Raw genomic sequence first — 18,043 nt, 5'->3', positions numbered from 1 at the left:
ACTAATCATCGACTATTAATTATTGTGCATTAGAGAAAATGGTTCATCCTAGCTCATGGCTTCGTGCCTGTCCCTGATTTTCATTAGTTATCGGGGGAATTTAGGGCACGGGTCCCCACCCCCGATCCTGAGCCGCGGGCTCCTGGCGGGTGTGAGAGAGGCAGCCCCCAGCCTGGCAATGGCCCGGACACTCCGGCAGTGCCGCGGCTGCGGACAGAGGGCGCCGGTGCCCCCAGGGGGCTGGGTTTTGGGTCTCCACGTGACTCCGCGAAGTTTCGCTGCGAGTTTGACAGAAGTTTGAATCGCGGGTTTGTGCAGCCGCCAGGGCGAAGCGCAGGAGGCAGCAGCCGCCGGCGGCAGCCCCGGAGCAGCGCCCCCCCGGACAGCCCCCTCTGCGCCTGGGCTCACCCCCAGCCCTCCTCCCCGGCTCCCCGCAGTCCATCGCCCTGCAAGGGTGCGCTCCGCCCGGCGACACACGCATCGGCCAGCCCTGCCCGCAGCCTGGACATGTCCGAGCCCACCGCCCCGGCTGGCGACAAGGAGCCCGGGCAGCAGGTACCGCCCCCCTCCCTCTCCTGCCCCCTTTCTCTGCCTCTCCCCTCTCCTCCGCCCTGCTCCTCCCGGGGCTTGGCTGACCGTGGCTCCCCGCCCTTGTCTCTCCCCTGCAGGGCCGGCGGCTCTTCGGGCTGCGCTGGGGCCGCCTGGAGGAGCCCCTGGGCTTCATTAAGGTGCTGCAGTGGGTGAGTTTGCTACAGAAGCTCTTTCTATTTCGGTACCAGTGAGTGACGTTCCTGCAAAGCAGCGCAGCGCTGGCTGGCTGCACTGGGGCGGGGGGGGGGCTGCTCTTTTCGGGGGCGAGTTCTTGGTGAGTGGGGTATGGGGTAGGGTTAGAGGAGGGAAGGAGCTGGGCATGCGGTGCCCCTCCCAGGCAGGCCTTGTATGTGCAAGGAAGGCCTGCGTCTTTCGGGAGAGGTATGGGAACTGGCCTTAGCCCTGCTCACGTTTCACTCTGGGGAGAGGGGGGGGAAAAGCTGGCTGCAGTGGTTTAACCTTTCCAGAGCTCTGATCCTGCACATACCAGGCCTCCGCGGTCCCCCAGCTCACGGAACTCGCCTCTCCCGCCTCCCGTGGGAGAGATTGGAATCCTGCGTTTATTTGGACCCCAGTACTTGGGGCTGAGTGTGTGGGAACCCCCGTCCCCTCTCAACAGATCTGTTATAGAACAGCCTTCTGCCACCTTCTGATCACTGAATCAGGTGGTAATAGCCCCAGTTGTCTGCTACAGCACTGTTAAAAGAACGTGTGTTCCCAGGGCAAAGTTACAATTGTTTTATAGCAGGGGTTCTCAAACGGGGTTGGAATCTCACAGGGGGTCACGAGGTTATTATATGGGGGTCACAAGCTGCCAGCCTCCACTCCAAACCCCGCTTTGCCTCCAGCATTTATAATGGTGTTAAATACACAACAAAGTGTTTTTAATTTATAAGGGGGGGGTCACACTCAGGGGCTTGCATATGAAAGGGGTCACCAGTACAAAAGTTTGAGAACCCCTGTTTTATAGCGTTGGAGTCAGGCTCCACTCTGAGTGTGTAAGGCATTGTCAAAAGACTTTTACATGTACTGACTCTGTTAAAGGAAAGAACTGTTGTCTAGGGCAGGAGGCTGAGAGGTAGGACTCCTGGGTTCTATTCCTACTGACTCTTATGTGACCTTCGGCAAGTTATTTCACCCCCATGAGCTTCAGCATACCCATCCATACGGTGAAGATATGCACCCCACTTCTCAGCAGCATTTCGCCAAGGCCATAGTGAATTAAACAGGCTATAGAAGAACTCAGCGTTGGTGTTCTGAATACCACCAGTTATGAATTATAAAGTTTGCAAAGGTTACTGTTTAAAAGGCCTTCTGTCTGAATGAGGAACTGCAGCACTAGCATATCTCATAGCACATCAAGGGTGCTGCATTTGTTTCATGCCTCCAAGTGACCAAGTGTTCGTGGTGTGCAGGTCACGCTCTTGATCTGCCAGGATCCAGGGAGCCTGTACTTGGTATATGGTGTGCCATGTATTCAGCATTCGGCTCGCCTGTAGCTCTCTTCATCTAGAAATCACTTCACAAAGGTAGGGGAGTGTCATGGCCCCTGTTTTACAGCTGGGGAGAGTGAAGCAGACAGGGGAGGTGATTTGCCCAAGGTCACTGGCAGGGCTAGGAATAGACCCACATTGCTTGTCCCACCCCACATCCCAGCCCTCACCCACACAGCCTCTGAGAAGCTGGCTGTGACTCTGTTTACTTTGGTTTCAGAGTAGCAACCGTGTTAGTCTGTATCCGCAAAAAGAACAGGAGTACTTGTGGCACCTTAGAGACTAACACATTTATTTTAGCATAAGCTTTCGTGGGCTACAGCCCACTTCATCGGAAGCATGTAAGTGGACTGTAGCCCACGAAAGCTTATGCTGAAATAAATGTGTTAGTCTCTAAGGTGCCACAAGTACTCCTGTTCTGTTTACTTTGGGTTCACACGTCTAGGCCGACACCTTCCCAAAGTAGCTCTGGTTTCGGATCCCTCTGTTTTTGGGAGCCGGATTTTCAGAGGTGCTGAGTGCCTTCAGTCCTGACTAAAGTCAATGGGAGCTGCTGGTGCACAGCACCTCTGAAAATTCAACATGTCTCCAGTCAAATACCCTGAAATAGAAGCATCCAAAATCAGTGGCCGGTCTCACAAACATTGGTCTCACTTAGCCACATCTGAGAGGTGCTGAGTACCCGGAATTCTCACGGAAATCAATTGGAATGGAAGTGCTTCAGCATGCTGCAGAATCAGGCCTCCAACCAATAGTAGCAAAAGGGTATAAATCCCGGGGAGGGAAAGAAATGATACAGGGCGGTTTGAAGGGGCATAACTAGGAGGGACACTCTAACACTGAACAAAGAAACTTAAGCTGAATGCAGGAAAACAAGGGGTAACAAAGGCCAAGATCCTTAAAGGTATATATGCTGTCAGTGGAAGTTAGGAGCCTAAATACCTTTGAGCATCTGGGTCAAAGAGTTCTTTGTGATATAAAGTCTCAAGTAAAATGGTAGGAGACACATTTAAAGTTAGGCTGGGCAAAGTACTTGGGAATATACAGTACGGAACAGTCCTGCACTGGCTGAGAATGGACAAGGTGACATAAGTCCTGCTTTGCCCCTGACTGCTGTGATTCTCTGCCTGTTCTGTTCAGGATTTGGTTACATAGATCAGTCTTTTATAGATGAAGTGGGAACCCCTCAGTCTGTTCAGCCTACGTTTCCATTCTCTTTCCCGTACACACGCACACAGACAGTTGTTTTCTCTTCCTGTCGCTCATGGGAGCCAGAGTTCAGGGTGCATGAACTTAACCAGAGCTGAGTGTTTCTGCATGAGTTACCAGAAAACTATTCAGAAGCCACATTCATTCCCCCCCCCCCATGCCAGTGGAAGAGAAAGAGAAATTCAACTCAGAACCAAGAACAGGAAATGTCATTTGAGACTCGTAACCGTTTCCTGCATGGATGAATTACACTCTCATTACAGGGGGGGAGGCAAAGAAAACAAGACATCAGTTTATTGGTCCTGTAATTGAAAACTGATTTTGGTTTAGAAGCAAAAAAGGCCCTTGACCATCATCAGCCCCAGAAAGCGAATTAAAAGGTGCTTTAAAGGAAAAAGATCCTACCGGGGGCTCAGGCCCTCAGCTTCACAGTTCTGAGAGAGACATTCGGGTATCGGGCTGCATCTTGCAATGAGGCAGCAAGTTTGAGGTTCTTGTGAAAACACAGATTTTTCTTTAATGCAGTCTGTGCTTCTGCCCACGCCACCTGCCTGCATGTCTCCGCATCAGCCGTTCTGGAAACACCAGCTTCTCTGGGAGGTTTCTGAACTGTTGGTTCTGGGCTTTAGGGCACAGGTGGCCCTGCGGTGAAACTCTTCCAAGGAGCCTGCTCACCCATCCGCATGGGCAGGTAATCCCCACTGAGGCCAATGGGGCGGGGAAGAACCGCGTGCAGCTTTAGGTCTTGTGGGATGGCATCCAGGTCCCTTCTCTGCCTGTGGCAGTTCCCTTCCACACACCCCCAAACCCATTGTGCTCCTCCCTCTGCCAAGCAAGTGCAGGGAGCCTCATGGAGTGCACACAAGCTGGCCAGTGAGCGATGTGGGGAAGGGAGCCAGTAAGAAGAGATCTTTGGGATGGCGCCCGGCCAGCCTGTGTTGCTGGCACAGATGGGCAGGGATGGAACAGAGGAGCTTAGCAGGGAGGAGGAATCACTGAGCGCGTGGGCTGTCTATCAACTGTGCTGGACGGTTACTAGTGCTGTCAGCTGTTCGGTGGTGGGGATCAGGCCCCATGGAGCCCCCACAGGAAGCACTGGTGTGACAGATCTTTGGAACGGGGAAGCTTAATGAGCCAGCAATGTGTTCACTGCCTTGTGCGCTCAGATGTCCTGGTGCTGTGCTGCAGTCAGTGGGGCCTGTCTGCCTGTGCGGCTCAGTGTCTTCTTTGTGAGCAGAGCCCCGGGTGCCATGATGTGCCCCAGGGGGAGGCATCAGCCCCATTGTCTCCAGCAGTGAGACAGCTCTTGCTGTCTTTAAGCCATGATGCCTATGTCAGTCCCTGCAGCTATTCTCTGCCCTTACCTACTGGTTTCTAAGTGATTCTTAGAGCAGCTAGTAGTTGGAGGTGGGTGTGGTGCAAAGCAGACACGCATGCTGTGTAAATACCTCTGCCAACCTGGCATGTTGCCTGTTAGGGTTTCTTCCTGTGCCGACCCTCCTCAGCCCCGGAACCTGCAAAAGGCCTTGTTAGAAAGGAGAGTTATGGGAGTCATCCTGGTGGTGCTGTTGTTCCCTTCCCTGGGGCTGGTGCATACTGGGGTCTGCTAGAGCCGGGGTCAGGGAGTTAAGACACTGAGGTTCTATTCCCAGCACTGCTACTACCTGCCTTTGTGTTCCTGGGCAAGTCACTTCCCTGCTCTGGGCCTCATCTCCGCCTGCAGTAGGAATCAATGGGCCTGCTCCGCAGCTGCTGTAAACTGGTGTAGCTCTGCTGAAGTGAGAGCACCAGTCTAGGGGCACATACCAGTGACAGGGAACGTGCATCCTGAGAGAGACTGTAATCTGAGATCGCACCTCTCGTTGTCCTTGCAAACGTGTCTGGTCCTCTCTGAGGAAGGAACGTACTTAGTTCGTATGCAACATAGCAAGTAGAATCCCAACCAACCGAACTGGGAAGAGACGCTGGCTCAGAGGATTCTTGGGATGTAGAGAACTGTCACTGCTAGGCTGCCAGCTTGGCCAGCTTCCAGTCAGGGGAGCAGTGACTGAGAGCTCTGGTGGTGGCTCACCAATGGTGGTCTCAGCCCAGTTCCATATCCCAGAACCTCCATCCCAGTTGGCACTGACTGGCCCCCTTATTGAGCCTCAGCCAGAATGGACTATGGAGACTGCTTCCGTCTCTGTCTGGGTCATAGCACTGCCTGGTCTTCTGTGAGGAAGAGATTGATTCCAGCTCCGCGTTTTCCTCCTTCTGCACTGCTGCTCAGGGGAGTGCTCTAAGACCGGTTGCTTGGGAGACAGGGGTGCTCAGGAGCCCTGGGTTCTGTTTCTCCATGTTTTGCTTGCGTTGGCCTGTTCTGATTTCTTGTTACAAATGTTATCACTGAAGGAAAAAACCTTGCTGACTGGGTTTTCTGCTGGGTCCTTGCACCAGGTGACAGGGATGTCATATGACCATGGCACTACATTGCAACTGTTGAGGATGTTGCCTTGATGATGATGTGTGAATGCACCATTGTTATATTGTGATGATGCCCCAAATAAACTCAGGACTATTTACCTGTGAACACTGAGGCTATCTTGTAAATTTCAGGAGGCGTGGTGAGCCCAGAAGAGCTACTTGCTAGCACCTGTTGCATGTTGCTAGTTCACTGTCACCAGCTGGAGTCCCTCTGACTCCAAAACCTTTTGCTTTTCTCTTCCAGCTCTTTGCCATTTTTGCCTTTGGATCCTGTGGCTCTTTCAGTGGGGAGACAGGGGCTACTGTGAAATGCAATGATGACCTGAAAGAGATGACCGCCATCTCTGTCCAGTTTGGATACCCTTTCAGGTAACGAGGGGCCTTGCTGGGCACTAACCCAGAGGATGCTTCCTCTCCAGAGTTACATGCCACTAGAGATGGTAATCAATCCATCTGAATAGACAGACTGGCCTGACAACAATGCTTGACTCAATGGAGAGAGGTCTGTGAAGGCACCAGAACCCATATCTTCCCCCCCAGCTTCCCAGATGAGTGCTTTTCCCAAACCAGTACACTCAGACTTGCTTTTATTACGGTTTTCAAAAAGGAAATACTTTTTGGGGCAATGTATTGTTAACCAGTGGAACTCACTGCTGCATGATATTTCTGACAGAACAGGACTCTCACTGCAGGTTTTTCTTTAATTTTAATGCTACCTAAACAGATTGAACTTAGTCTGGGAGTTGAAGGGTGGCTGTTTAACTGCTCCCATTGAAAAATGCCTCCCATTTGGGCTCTGCTTTGGGTTTTGAAAACCCCTTCTGCAATGGTGTGGGCAAAGGAAGGGGAGAAGGCAGGGTGGCATAGGTCTTAATTATCCAAAACTAACTGCAAATAGGAAGCTGCGAGGGAACGGATCCAAAGAAAATGGCCTTTGGATGCCTGAAGAGTGGGGGCAAGTGAGCACAGGATGGACACTGCCTGATCCCATGGTGTGCCAGGGAAGTTGGTTCCTAGGCCAGCTTAGTTGCAAAGAGAACAAGGCATTTTTAAATAAACAAGTGGGGAGAGCCAGCGAGAGGCGCTGTCAGCCTTCCCCTCCACGCTCTGCCGAAGCCCTGTCTATGCAAGGCTCCTATGGCCACTGAAGCACCATAACTCAGACCGATTCATACCAGCTGAGGATCTGTCTCCATTGAAGTCAGTGGAGCTGCATCCTTTGACATCAGCATGTCTTAGACCTGCTTTGAGGAGTAAATGGTGCCAGCTGCCTCCCTAGGGCTCCCAGCGTTGCTGCTGCCGGTGGAGCTCAGCTGGGGTTAGCAATGTTTGAAAAACTACCTTTGTGGAGAAAAGGGAACTGCAGTCAGGCCACAAGATGTAAATAAGGTTATGGCCAATGGAGAAACCTCCCCCTCAGCCCAGTCCAGATCTCTTCTCACCTCAGCAGAGCAGACCCTGCTCCTCGGGCCAGAGTCAGGCCATGCTTTCTCACGTGAGCGCCTGCAGGTCGTGTGTTTTGTTGATTATACTTTTTTCTCTCTCCCTTGAAACAGGTTTTGTCCAGTAACATAGACACCCACCCACTGGGGATTTGCTCAGGAATGCAGTGTTCTGTATGGGCTCATCTTCTCGGCCCTCTGCTAGGTGACTTAGGGACCTTGAAAGCAGGGTTAATCAATGCTTGAATAGCTTTGACTGCATCGTATTTAAAGGTGTATCCGCTCCGAGCATCTCCTGGAGACAGAATACCCAAGGGAGAGCCAGTCCATTACGGACAGATCTGATCTGAGCCCTTTAGCTCTTCATCCAAGAGAGCATTTCAAACGCAGACCCCAGAGCATAGGGAACCCTTTGCCCAAGACAAGATAAGGAGGCTGAATGGCTGAGCTGAAACCTTTTGGACATCTTCAGGCTGCATTGTATGGATGAATGCATGAATAGACCCGGTATCAGTTCCCACAAGAGAGGAATATGTGCCACTATTATCTGAGGCAAATAGCGTAGCAAAGCTTCAAAGAATGATTAGGTATTTGTATGAATAAGAGCAGCACCTTCAGTTATAGTAGCTCTGATAATAACTGGAAGGGCTTTTAGTCCTCATGCTTCAGGGCATATGCTGATCATCAGCTGGGTCAGGAAGAAATTCTTCTCCCCCCTGCCCTGCCCCCTGGTATGGCATTTAAAACAAGGTATTTTTCTTCAAGCATCTTGCACTGGTCACTATTAAGAGATGAGATGCTGGACTAGATAGATAAACCATTGATCTGTTCAGTCAAGCAGTTTCTCTGCTCGATTCTCTGTAGATTGGAGGGCTCAGAGATCCTCCTTAATCAGCTAATGTAGGTGTATGGAGAAAACCATCATAATTCAGAGGTGACTACTTTAACCCCTTGTAGCTCACAGGTGTCAGTGTCACAGCTGTGAATTCTGAGTGCTATGCTATGGGCTGGCTGCATGCCTGACCCCCTCGCTGGTGTCTCTGAATGTGCCCCTTCAGGTGTCAGGCCTCATGCCTTTACTTCCCTGGGGGTGGAATTACATGATTCTCTCACTCTTAGACTGGGCCCTGTGCTTCAGCACCTTGTGTATCTACCGTGCTTACCCCGACAGGTCCGAGTGGGTTCAGCACCAGTGGGTCATCCCTTTGGGAGCTTGTAAGCAGTGGTTAGTACAAAGAACCAGAGAGCCTTCTACACCAAAGCATTGTTCACCCTTAACAGTAGGAGCCAGGCATAACATGAAAGAAGGATTAAACAAGAAACAGTCTGCACTCATATCTCTTACCTAAAGTCCACCCCCCCCTAGGAAGCCCAGAATGCCAGATTTCTTCAGTTCCCCCAAATGGGTGTCTGTGTCTATCTGCCCCTCCCTGACAAGGCAGAGAGAGATTTTTTAACTGTTTGGTTTCTGTTTCGTTGGTTGGCTCCCAGTACTGGCAGAACAAGTCTTGTAACTTGGCTGGAGCCTGGAAATAGCAACTTCACAGCAAATAGCTCAGGCTTCCTCTTTTAATGAGTGGCTGGTTGCTTATCTGCAGCCATTGTGTTGCCTTCCTACTTTTTCCTAGTCAGTCCTACTATTAAACTAAACCAACTCATACAGAGACAGTGAATGTCCCAACAACCCACCATAGCCAACAACCAGGTCACATACAGTGTTCATAAATCATCACCCGCTCCTCTCCACATCCTGCACAGCTGTTCCTTTACTCCACAGGCTGTAAACTTGTAAAAGAGGCAGCTGGCCTTGGAAAATATCCCTCAGTCACCTATTTGGAGGTGCGGTAGGGAGAGGGAATATACTGCAGGATCCATCACCCCCATTCCTGACTGCTGCTGAGGTCGGGAGGCAAGTTGCTGCAGACTTCAGCTCATGTTTTAGGTATAGGCCATAGCTGGAAGCAGGGTACTGGCACTGATGAGCCAATGGTCTGTTCCATTATGGTCGGCATTCATTAATCCCTCAGCCGCCCCAAAGCCAGAAAGGTTTGTCAAGCAGCAAGGAAGTCAAAGCGAGCACAGGAGTAGCCCCATTTGTTAGGGATCAGCAAAAAGGCCTCTCGGGTGAGCAGAAAAGAGGCCAGAATTAGATTGAAATCCAGCCTGTGAAGCTAAACGTATGAAAAGTGTGAACATGGCTATATCTATCCACACATCTCGGCCTGCCTGCCAACATTTGATAGCTATAAATAGAGGCACACCTCTGATCTCCACTGAAATGCATCTGACTAGGAGCACTGCTAGGAGGCTCAGAGAGGGGGGAAATGGAGAACCGTGCTACTGAAATAACAGTGACTGTCCCTGCTCAATAGGGACAGTTGGCAAGAAGGCGTGGCGAAGCCTTGGGCATACCTCCGTTCCTCCTTAACAAGTGCTCGCACCATCAGAGCTCCTCTAGGGACCTCCAACATATGCAAGACTCCTGCCCAGCTCCAAACACAAGATGGAAGAGTATAGCTCTCATCCCAGTCTGCTAAGGGTGCACCACCAAACTCACCGCCCGAGATGATGAACACAGGGAGAGTTTTAAGCATCTAGTGAACTTGTCCCCGTTTGACGGTCCCTGTTTGTTGATACATTTCACCGAATGGAAAGCAGGCTGCTCTGTTTCACTGTCCAGATCAGGTCCTCATCCTCCATCCTGACATACACAGGCCGAGCCAAGTGGAGCGTTGCCCATTTAGACCTGCTCTGACCTGGCCCTCGCTTTCTGCTCAGTTTCCAGCTGTAGTTCTTGGGTACTAGCCTGGTGCTGTTGTTTTCAGCTGCATGACAGTGAAGGGAGAGAATCAGGTCAAAGAGAAAATCCCCCTTTTCCTTTAAAGTCAAACTTGGTGGGTGGGGTGATTGGGTCAGAAAGTTTTCCCCCCCTTGGTGGCTGTGTCATATTCAGCGTCGGATGGGTGGTGACAGAAAGTTACCTGTTTACCTATGGGGCTTGACTGCCATGGACAAAGGAGAGCTCACTGCCCGGGCAGGGTGCAGTCTAATCAGCACATACAGAATTGGCATGCAGGTGCCATCTGATGGCTCTTAGCAGCCTGTATGAAATGAGTGGGTGGGTGTCATACCGGAACTGAAGTGACAAGTCACAAAATCCTTTCTGTTACTGGCATGAATCAGCCCCATTGCTGGCAGCCTTAGCAGAGAGGTGGTTGGATACCATGGTGATGGTGATGGGCAACCTTATGGAAACCCAGATAGATAGAGTGGCCAAGGACTGACTGCTGTGGAATCTGAACTCGCTCCTAGAGTGTGTCTCCCCTATCAAATCATCCAGGGGTAGTGCTGCTCCAGTGTAAGAGCAAGTGTAGACCAGACACCAGCATTTATACAGCCATGGGCATGGCTACTGGTGCAGGTCAAGCCTTAGAAGGGATGAGGCATGTTGGTAGGCTGAAGTGTGGGGACCTTTCCCTGCCACTGCCCATGCTGTCCTTGCTCTGTGGATAACTCCCGTCCATGACCCCCCCAGCCCCAAGACCACACTGACAACCTCCTGCAGAGGCAGGCCAAGACAGCTGTCCATCTGTCCAGGGGGAGGAAGCAGAACAGGGGTTTCTCTGTGACTGTGGGACCTTTTTCCAGGCCCTTGTCCGTTCACGCATCCAGGCAGGATTCCTATGGGTGCCATCCACTAACTCCTTGGACTTCTCTGGGCAGCAGGTGCTCTGGGGGGTTCTCTGCTCAGTGTCTCCCTCTGCATCGCTGGTTTTATCTCATGACCTGCACCGCCAATCCTGTTGGCTTTTGTCCCCCATACTCAGTCCACCATATCTGGGTTCCATGGCCCCGCCCCCGTCTGAGGGGGTGGGCCTTCCAAGGCTCTGCCCACCAATCCCAGCCTTCAGACAGGCTGGCTCCCTTTACCCAAGAGGGCGGATGAAGGTCTCACCTTCCTCCCTGCTAAATGCGTCTCTCCCCATCCCTTTCTCTGTGGGCAGGTTATCCAGGATTCCCTTTGAGATGCCTGTCTGTGAGGGCAACGCCACTAAAAGGACTCTGCATCTCATGGGGGACTTCTCGGCCCCCTCCGAGTTCTTTGTGACCCTGGGAGTCTTCTCCTTCCTGTACAGCATGGCAGCCCTGGTGATCTACCTGCGATTTCACTCCCTTTACACAGAGAACAAGAGGCTTCCCTTTGCGGTGAGATCCCTGCCATAGCCCCCAGGGCTGGGGTTTGTTTGGTGGCTCTTACGGCTGCGGGGCTTGTTCTAAAGAACCTGTGCCAGAGCACAGGGCTGGGAGTTAGGTCTCCTGGGTCTGATTTCTGGCTCCGCCACTGACTCACTATGGGGCCTTGGGCAAGTCACTTCCCATTTCTCGGTAGGAGAAGTTTGGGAAGGCAGAGCTGAGCAGCTGAGGGCTTCCCCCACCATTGAGCCATCATTCTGTCCCCGCAGCCCCTTCCAGCCTGGGAGCTGTCCCTGTGGTGCTGTCACGGAGCTGACCCATAGCAGGCACCTTCCCCCTTATCCCAGCCAGGGTCAGCAGCCAAGTGATTGAGCCTTCAACTCTGTGTGCTAGGTGCAAAGGCTGAAGGCAGTTTCAGAGCCGGGGCTTGCAGATGAAAGCTGCAGGCCCTGTGGTGGGATGTAGCAGGATGTCTGTTTGGTGCCCAGGGCTTCAAGTCAAGAAAGGGAGGCATTAGATGCAGGCAGCAAGGGCAGACTGAAGCTGTGCAGTGCAAGGCAGGCGGTCCTAAACCCCTTTGCTTATCAAAGAACAGGGGAGATGCATACATTGTGGGGAGGTGCTGGGACACTTGTGGGACCCTCCAGGGAATTTAGGGGCCTTTCTGGAGCATTGGGCCTAGATCTTTTGGAGTTTGCCCTAGTCTGCCAGCCAGAGGGGCTGGGGCCGAGCTGGGGGGCTGGTCCCTGGGCAGGTGGTGTTGGGAGGCAGCATAGGCCAGGTGGGGTGGAGGTCCTGGAGCTAGAAGAGCATTCCCATCTCCATGCCTGGGGCTGGGCCGAGTGAGAGGAGCCCTGCTGTGCACAGCACCAGAACCAACATGATGTTTCCTTCCTTCTGCCGCCCTCCCAGGATTTCTGCGTGAGCGTCTCCTTCACCTTTTTCTGGCTGGTGGCGGCTGCAGCCTGGGGCAAAGGCCTGTCAGACGTGAAGGGGGCCACGCGGCCGTCCAGTCTCATCGCCGCCATGTCCGTGTGCCATCTCAAACAGGCGGTGTGCAACGCCGGGGCCACGCCGGCCATGGGGCTGGCCAACATCTCTGTGGTAAGAGCCTGCAGCGAAGCCAGCGCCACAGCTGTGCACAGGCAAAGGGGGCAGGGGACCCATTCGGCCAGATTTACACCTGGTGTAAATGGGCTGTGCTCCGTTGAAATGAACGGCCCATTCAGGATCTGGTCCACAAGCTGCAAAGCCTGTGACCACAAAACTGGAGTAGAGCGCTGGTGGAGACGCCTCTTAGGCTGTGCCATGCCCTGGGTGGGGGTGGGGGCGTTATCAGCACTGGGGTTTGATCCAGGGACCATGAGCTGCTACTGACTGAGCTCCAGCACCTGGCTCTGTTAGCCAGAGCTGGACCAGGCCCATTGGCCTCTGTACATGGACTGCCTGCGCCTAAGGGAGATGGATGGCCACATGGTGCTGTAGTTTAACCAGTGCACCAAGGGCAGTCAGCATGCCAGGAACTGCTCAGACACTCTGGGGTCAATGGTGCATTGAGTGCTGTCTGTATACTGAGTGCATTGCCCTGAGAGGCAGTCACGGGGAGTGGATGTATGCGCTCTGAGGCTATGGCTACATTAGCGCTTCAAAGCGCTGCCGCGGCAGCGCTCCCGCGGCAGCGCTTTGAAGCGCTAAGTGTAGTCAAAGCCCCAGCGCTGGGAGAAAGCTCTCCCAGCGCTGTCCGTACTCCAGCTCCCTGTGGGGAATAACGGACAGCGCTGGGAGCCGTGCTCCCAGCGCTGGGGCTTTGACTACACTGGCGCTTTGTAGCGCCGCAATTTGCAGCGCTGCAGAGGGTGTTTTTTCACACCCTGCTGCAGCGCTGCAAATTTGCAAGTGTAGCCATACCCTGAGTGACTTAGCTACTTCTTCAGCACCAGAACAGGGGCAGAGGCAGCGGTTGAAGAGTTGAGGGGATTTTGCCAAGTCTGCATGGCCTCTAGCCTGGGGAGCTAAGGGAAGTTTTCTGTTAGCTGTAGCCGTAGGCAGCCTTATAGCCTTTGAGACCCCAGCCACCGGGGGGCCATGCAGCGGAGAGCCGAGCCGTTCTGATTCCACCCAGGAGCGGGGTGTACACGGCCGGACGCACGCATGCGCCTGAGGCTGGGAGTGCACTGATGGTAATTGTGCCCTTTGCTCTCTCTGACTCTCCCCTAGCTCTTTGGCTTCATCAATTTTATCCTGTGGGCTGGAAACTGCTGGTTTGTGTTTAAAGAGACCTCATGGCACGCGCAGGCCACCAACAAGGAGAATTCTGCTGAACAGGGAGCCATTGACAAGCAATAAAGGCCCTCTCTGCCTGCCCACCCCCCTCAAGACCTTCTCCCACCCTGGACAGCCGGTACCTTGTCACATACATGCCTTCATCCCAGCGCTGTGGGACCGTGTTCTGTGCAAGCTCCATCCTCATGTTGGCATCTCTCCTGAGCATTCTGGGATGCCCGCCTATGAGTGACTGGCAGGTGGAAGTCCTGGCTCGGTCCCAGGTATACAGAACTCGTTGCAGACTCCAAGGTTCTGGTAGCAGGGTTTATTATTTTTGTTAATAAGTGTAATTTATTTGTTTCTGTGTTCCTGGCCCCCCAGCCTGCGGCTGTGTGGAATTGCTCTTCACAGCTGCTGTGATGAACCTAAACCAATCAGGAGTTTAGATGCCACAAGATGGGGTACGGAGTCACTTGCAGGTGAGAGTGGATGCACTGGGGAGATCTAAGACTGGGGCACTACAGGACCACCCATCATGCAAGAGCATCCTCTACTGCCCAACCATAGAAAGGCAGAGGCTGTCTCAGACCTACCCCCTACTTGACTACGAACAAGGGAGACAGACTAAGATGCAGAAAGGGAAGGTGGAGAATATGCTATTTCTTGCTCCTGGGAGAAGGCCGGTATATTTCTCCTCTCCCCTTCTGCCTGCAGCATTGTGTATGTCCTGGAGGAGGCTGATGGAGGGTTTTCAGCTGCCCTTGAACTCCAGTTTGGCTCAGTGGCAGACCACGCATTAGGCCAGATAATCTAGTGTAGCAGCAGCTTGATACGGGAGTGTGATCCTGCCCTTGCCGGACAGTGCTCTAGGAGGGCTTTCCCATCTCTGATCACACACACGGGCAATGCGGGGGGTAGGTGATTCCTTACTTAGATCGCCAGATCGTTCCTCTTCCCAAGGTAGCCCGCCCTATTAGCAGCTCTTGGTGCTCGTCCCCTCCCTGTCCTACAGCTGAGGAGCTGCCCCAGATTTCTCTGATCGCTCCTTATAAAACCTCCGAGTGTGTGTGAGTGTCCGCTCCATCGGCTCCCTGAGGGGCAGCAGCAGGGGACTGACCCTCTCCAGTGCCCTGAGCCAGAGAGCTTTGCTTGGCTTCTAGGAGACTTTTCTCACAGCCAGAGGAGCCACTAGCTGAGTTTATGACCCTAGGCGGAAGGACCCAGGGCTGAGCTGTGCTGACACCGGCACAAGCAGAAGGGAAGCTTTGTCCAAACAGAGTGTTCAGATCATCATCAGTCTCCTTGTCTGCAGTAGTAAGGCCGTCCCCTTACCCCACTGGCACTATACTAGCTGCTCCTACTAGTCCTGTCCCTGGAGGCCAGCAACACTGATTGGTGACAGAACCCCTGAACAGTACTGTCGTGGTCCCCCCTGGCCACTGGGGCATGAGGCAGCTGGCCCCGAGCCCATTGGCATTTTAACCCCTGACCCCCCAAGGTGCTCTGTGCTCCCGGAGCCGCTGGGCAGAATGGTAGCGTGGCATCCCAGGTCCCAAAGACAGCCCTGCTTTGTTCTTGGAGAAGGGGCTTGTTCAGCGGCTGCTTTAGTGCCCTGAACTCTGTAAACCCCTCTGAGCTTCAGGGCATTGCTCTGTTGCAAAGGGCTCGCTGCCTCCCCTACAGACAGGTGAGAGCTTTGGTTCAGGGGCCTGGGGAATCCAGGCTCCTCACTGACTCTTCTGGGCTTGCTCTCTCCCTTTCCTCCCTCCGCCCCCCACAATGGGGGTGCCTCCCTTCTCCTGAAGGAGAGACCGGTGTTAATGGTGCTTTGTTAGCTGGGGACCTTCTCTTCAGCAAAGACCCAATTCCTGCATATTTTGTACATTTCCCCTCCGCCAGCACCTCTTGCCCCTCTACGGCAGCCAGGCTCTGGCCAGTTGTAGGGAGCCCTGTGGTGTCTCTGCCCCAGAACCGCAGGGGACTGAGCCCCACAGAGCTGCAATGCCCAGTTCCCTGCAGCACAGCCCCAGTGCCACATGCTGTGGTCCTTACTGTGGCCATTGGATGCCCTGCAGGACAAGAGAATCGACCAAACTGTTGCTGGAGGGCTTCCCCCTCCCCACTCAGGCTTCCAGTCCAGCCGGCCCTGAGCCAACTTCTGTCCTTGAGTTCCTAGAGGTATAAACCCTCATGTTTCTGGGGGGAGGGATAGCTTAGTGGTTTGAGCACTGGCCTGCTAAACCCAGGGTTGTGAGTTCAATCCTTGAAGGGGCCATTTAGGGAACTGGGGCAAAAATCTGTCTGGGGATTGGTTCTGCTTTGAGCGGGGGGTTGGACTAGATGACCTCCCAAGGTCCCCTCCAACCCTGATATTCTATGATAAGCCACCACTAGCTGCCAAGGGTCAGGAAGAAGCTTCCCCTGTGGCCAGGCTATTCCATAAATGTCCAGTAGGGGTTTTCTTGTACCTTCCTCTGAAGCAGCTGGTGCTGGAGACCAGATCCCAGACTAGGCAGACCACTGGTCTGATAATTCCTACACTCCCATGGTGGCTCCAAGGGTACCAGGACAACCAAAGCACCAACACACCACTGCCACATTTGGTTCCTTCTGCTTTGCCTGTGTCCCTGTTTGCTAATTTGGGGGGAGAGTTGAAGCCAATCCTCAGCTGCCAGGCTCCATTAAAGTCAGGAAGTGACACTGCTTTATGCTAGCTGAGGGACTGGCCTTTGTGGATAAGCCACCGCAAGGACTGATGCTGCTCAGATCTTCCCAGAGTCCAGCGATGGAATGGCCTGGTCTTTATTTTCCTTATCAGTGATTAGTAATAATGGCTCCAGAACCTGGGGGGGAGGAGAGGGCACTTCTCTGCATTTTGTAACCTCAGCCTGCATGGGGAAGCAGGGGCTAGGAACCATTTCTACTGTGAGGCTTGTTGTGTTCCGTCTGTGTTTATTTATTTGAATGGGGAGAGAGAAAATATTACCTTTTTTTTTTTGCTTTGGTGCTAAGGTTGGCACCTGCCCCTTTGCCCAGCGCTAGGAGCAGCTCCTATGCCAGCCTGCAGTCCTCCCGCATGGATAACCCCCGCCCAGCTCAGGCGGCAGGCTCCAGGCCAGGGATGTGCTCTCCTCATTGGGCCCTGCCCTGTGACAGAGATCCCAGAGGAGGGGTCCTGGGGTTAGGGGGAGGGACCAACCTTAGCTGGTGCTGGCTTTCCGGTTTCCTGTAGAATCTCTTGGCTGGGGGTGGAGGCAGGCCTGGTGCCAGCAAAGGGCCCTGAATGTGTGTGACTCTGCAGGGAGAAGGGTCACGGGGGGTTGGAGGGGGAGGAGGAGGCAATTGCTCAGTAACCCTTTTGGCCACTGTTAAAGCAACTGATTGCAGCAGGAGTTGAGAAGGGGGCAGTGGCCCAATCCCAGGCTCTGCTGTGTGTGCCCTGGCACTGACTGGCTGCTTTCCAGCAGCCCCTTCGGCCTCCCCAGGCCCGGCCCGGGATTACATTGCATGGTTTTCTCGTGCTTGTTGTTATGACTCTGAATAAAAAGTGCCGTGAGGGTTTGCTACGACAAGGTGCCGCTCCGGGCCAGTTTCCTTTGCACTCCCCACCCATCTCCAACAGTTGCTCTCTACCCTGCTTCATGTCACAGTCCTAGCAAGCCACTTCTCAGCTCCTACCACTGTCACGCCTACAACGTGTGGTGGGCCTCCTCCTCGAGAGGTTAGTCCAGATAGATAACAGCCTACTATTACTGCTAGCTGATGTTCCCCTAGCTGGAGAGGTGCAGGCCTGTGCTGTTGAATCTGAGGGCCCTGGGTTCAAACCCCTGAAAGGGGAGGAGTTGTTAGCACAAGCAAGCTGCTGCCTGTGCTTGGTTCTCTCTCCGCCCCATATCAGAGGAGAGCAAATTCAGACCCTGTTGCAGCTTGGGAGGTGCTGGCACTAGGCCACTGAGGACACAAAGCCATGTTTGCAACAGCAGCTTGGACCCAGCTTGACATCCATTCAGCAGCAGGCGCTGATGATAGCCTGTGGCCCCCACATCTCCCAGGGTAGAGTGACCTGTGTTATGTCCTAGGGGCAGCCGGTGTAGGAAGCAATCACTTGAGGCCAGAGAGCAGACAGCTAACCAAAACCTCCATTTTATTTACAGAAACAGAGAGCTCACTCAGCCGGTTGAAACCGGCTGAGCTATCCCTTAATAGTCTAACTCAGTTGCCATAGTAACAAAACCCATGACAACCAAATACACAACATATTCCTCCCCCCCAATAAGAACATCCCCTAAATAAAACACACACTAAACTAGAGAAGGAGGGTAGACTGCCTCCATTCCCGGCTAAACCCTGGGGATTATTTTGCCCCATAACCGTGGGTTCGCCCTA

The 18,043-nt window shown here is 53.4% G+C and overlaps 1 protein-coding gene across 1 annotated transcript; it reads left to right on the top strand.

The window, feature by feature from the left end:
• The first annotated feature begins 346 nt into the window (after window positions 1-346).
• On the top strand, window positions 347-17,219 carry SYPL2 (synaptophysin like 2). Its single transcript, XM_045012286.1, has 6 exons — window positions 347-555; window positions 669-740; window positions 6,001-6,125; window positions 11,203-11,404; window positions 12,305-12,496; window positions 13,610-17,219. Exons 1-6 carry the CDS (start codon window positions 508-510, stop codon window positions 13,736-13,738), a joined length of 768 nt encoding a protein of 255 aa, XP_044868221.1. The 5' UTR covers window positions 347-507; the 3' UTR covers window positions 13,739-17,219.
• Window positions 17,220-18,043: the final 824 nt, after the last annotated feature.

The sequence above is a fragment of the Mauremys mutica genome, chromosome 4 (assembly GCF_020497125.1).
Source record: "Mauremys mutica isolate MM-2020 ecotype Southern chromosome 4, ASM2049712v1, whole genome shotgun sequence".
NCBI classification, from domain to species: Eukaryota; Metazoa; Chordata; order Testudines; family Geoemydidae; genus Mauremys; species Mauremys mutica.
Note: the sequence above shows the minus strand (reverse complement) of the source record. Positions and strands in the feature narration are given on the sequence as shown.

What these genes read in the sequence shown, in the direction of transcription:
- SYPL2 (XM_045012286.1), top strand. Translation starts at nt 508, where the DNA reads ATGTCCGAGCCCACCGCCCCGGCTGGCGACAAGGAGCCCGGGCAGCAG. An exon ending in ACAAGGAGCCCGGGCAGCAG is followed by an intron (nt 556 to 668) that starts GTACCGCCCCCC and finishes TCTCCCCTGCAG; the next exon opens with GGCCGGCGGCTCTTCGGGCT. An exon ending in TCATTAAGGTGCTGCAGTGG is followed by an intron (nt 741 to 6,000) that starts GTGAGTTTGCTA and finishes TTTCTCTTCCAG; the next exon opens with CTCTTTGCCATTTTTGCCTT.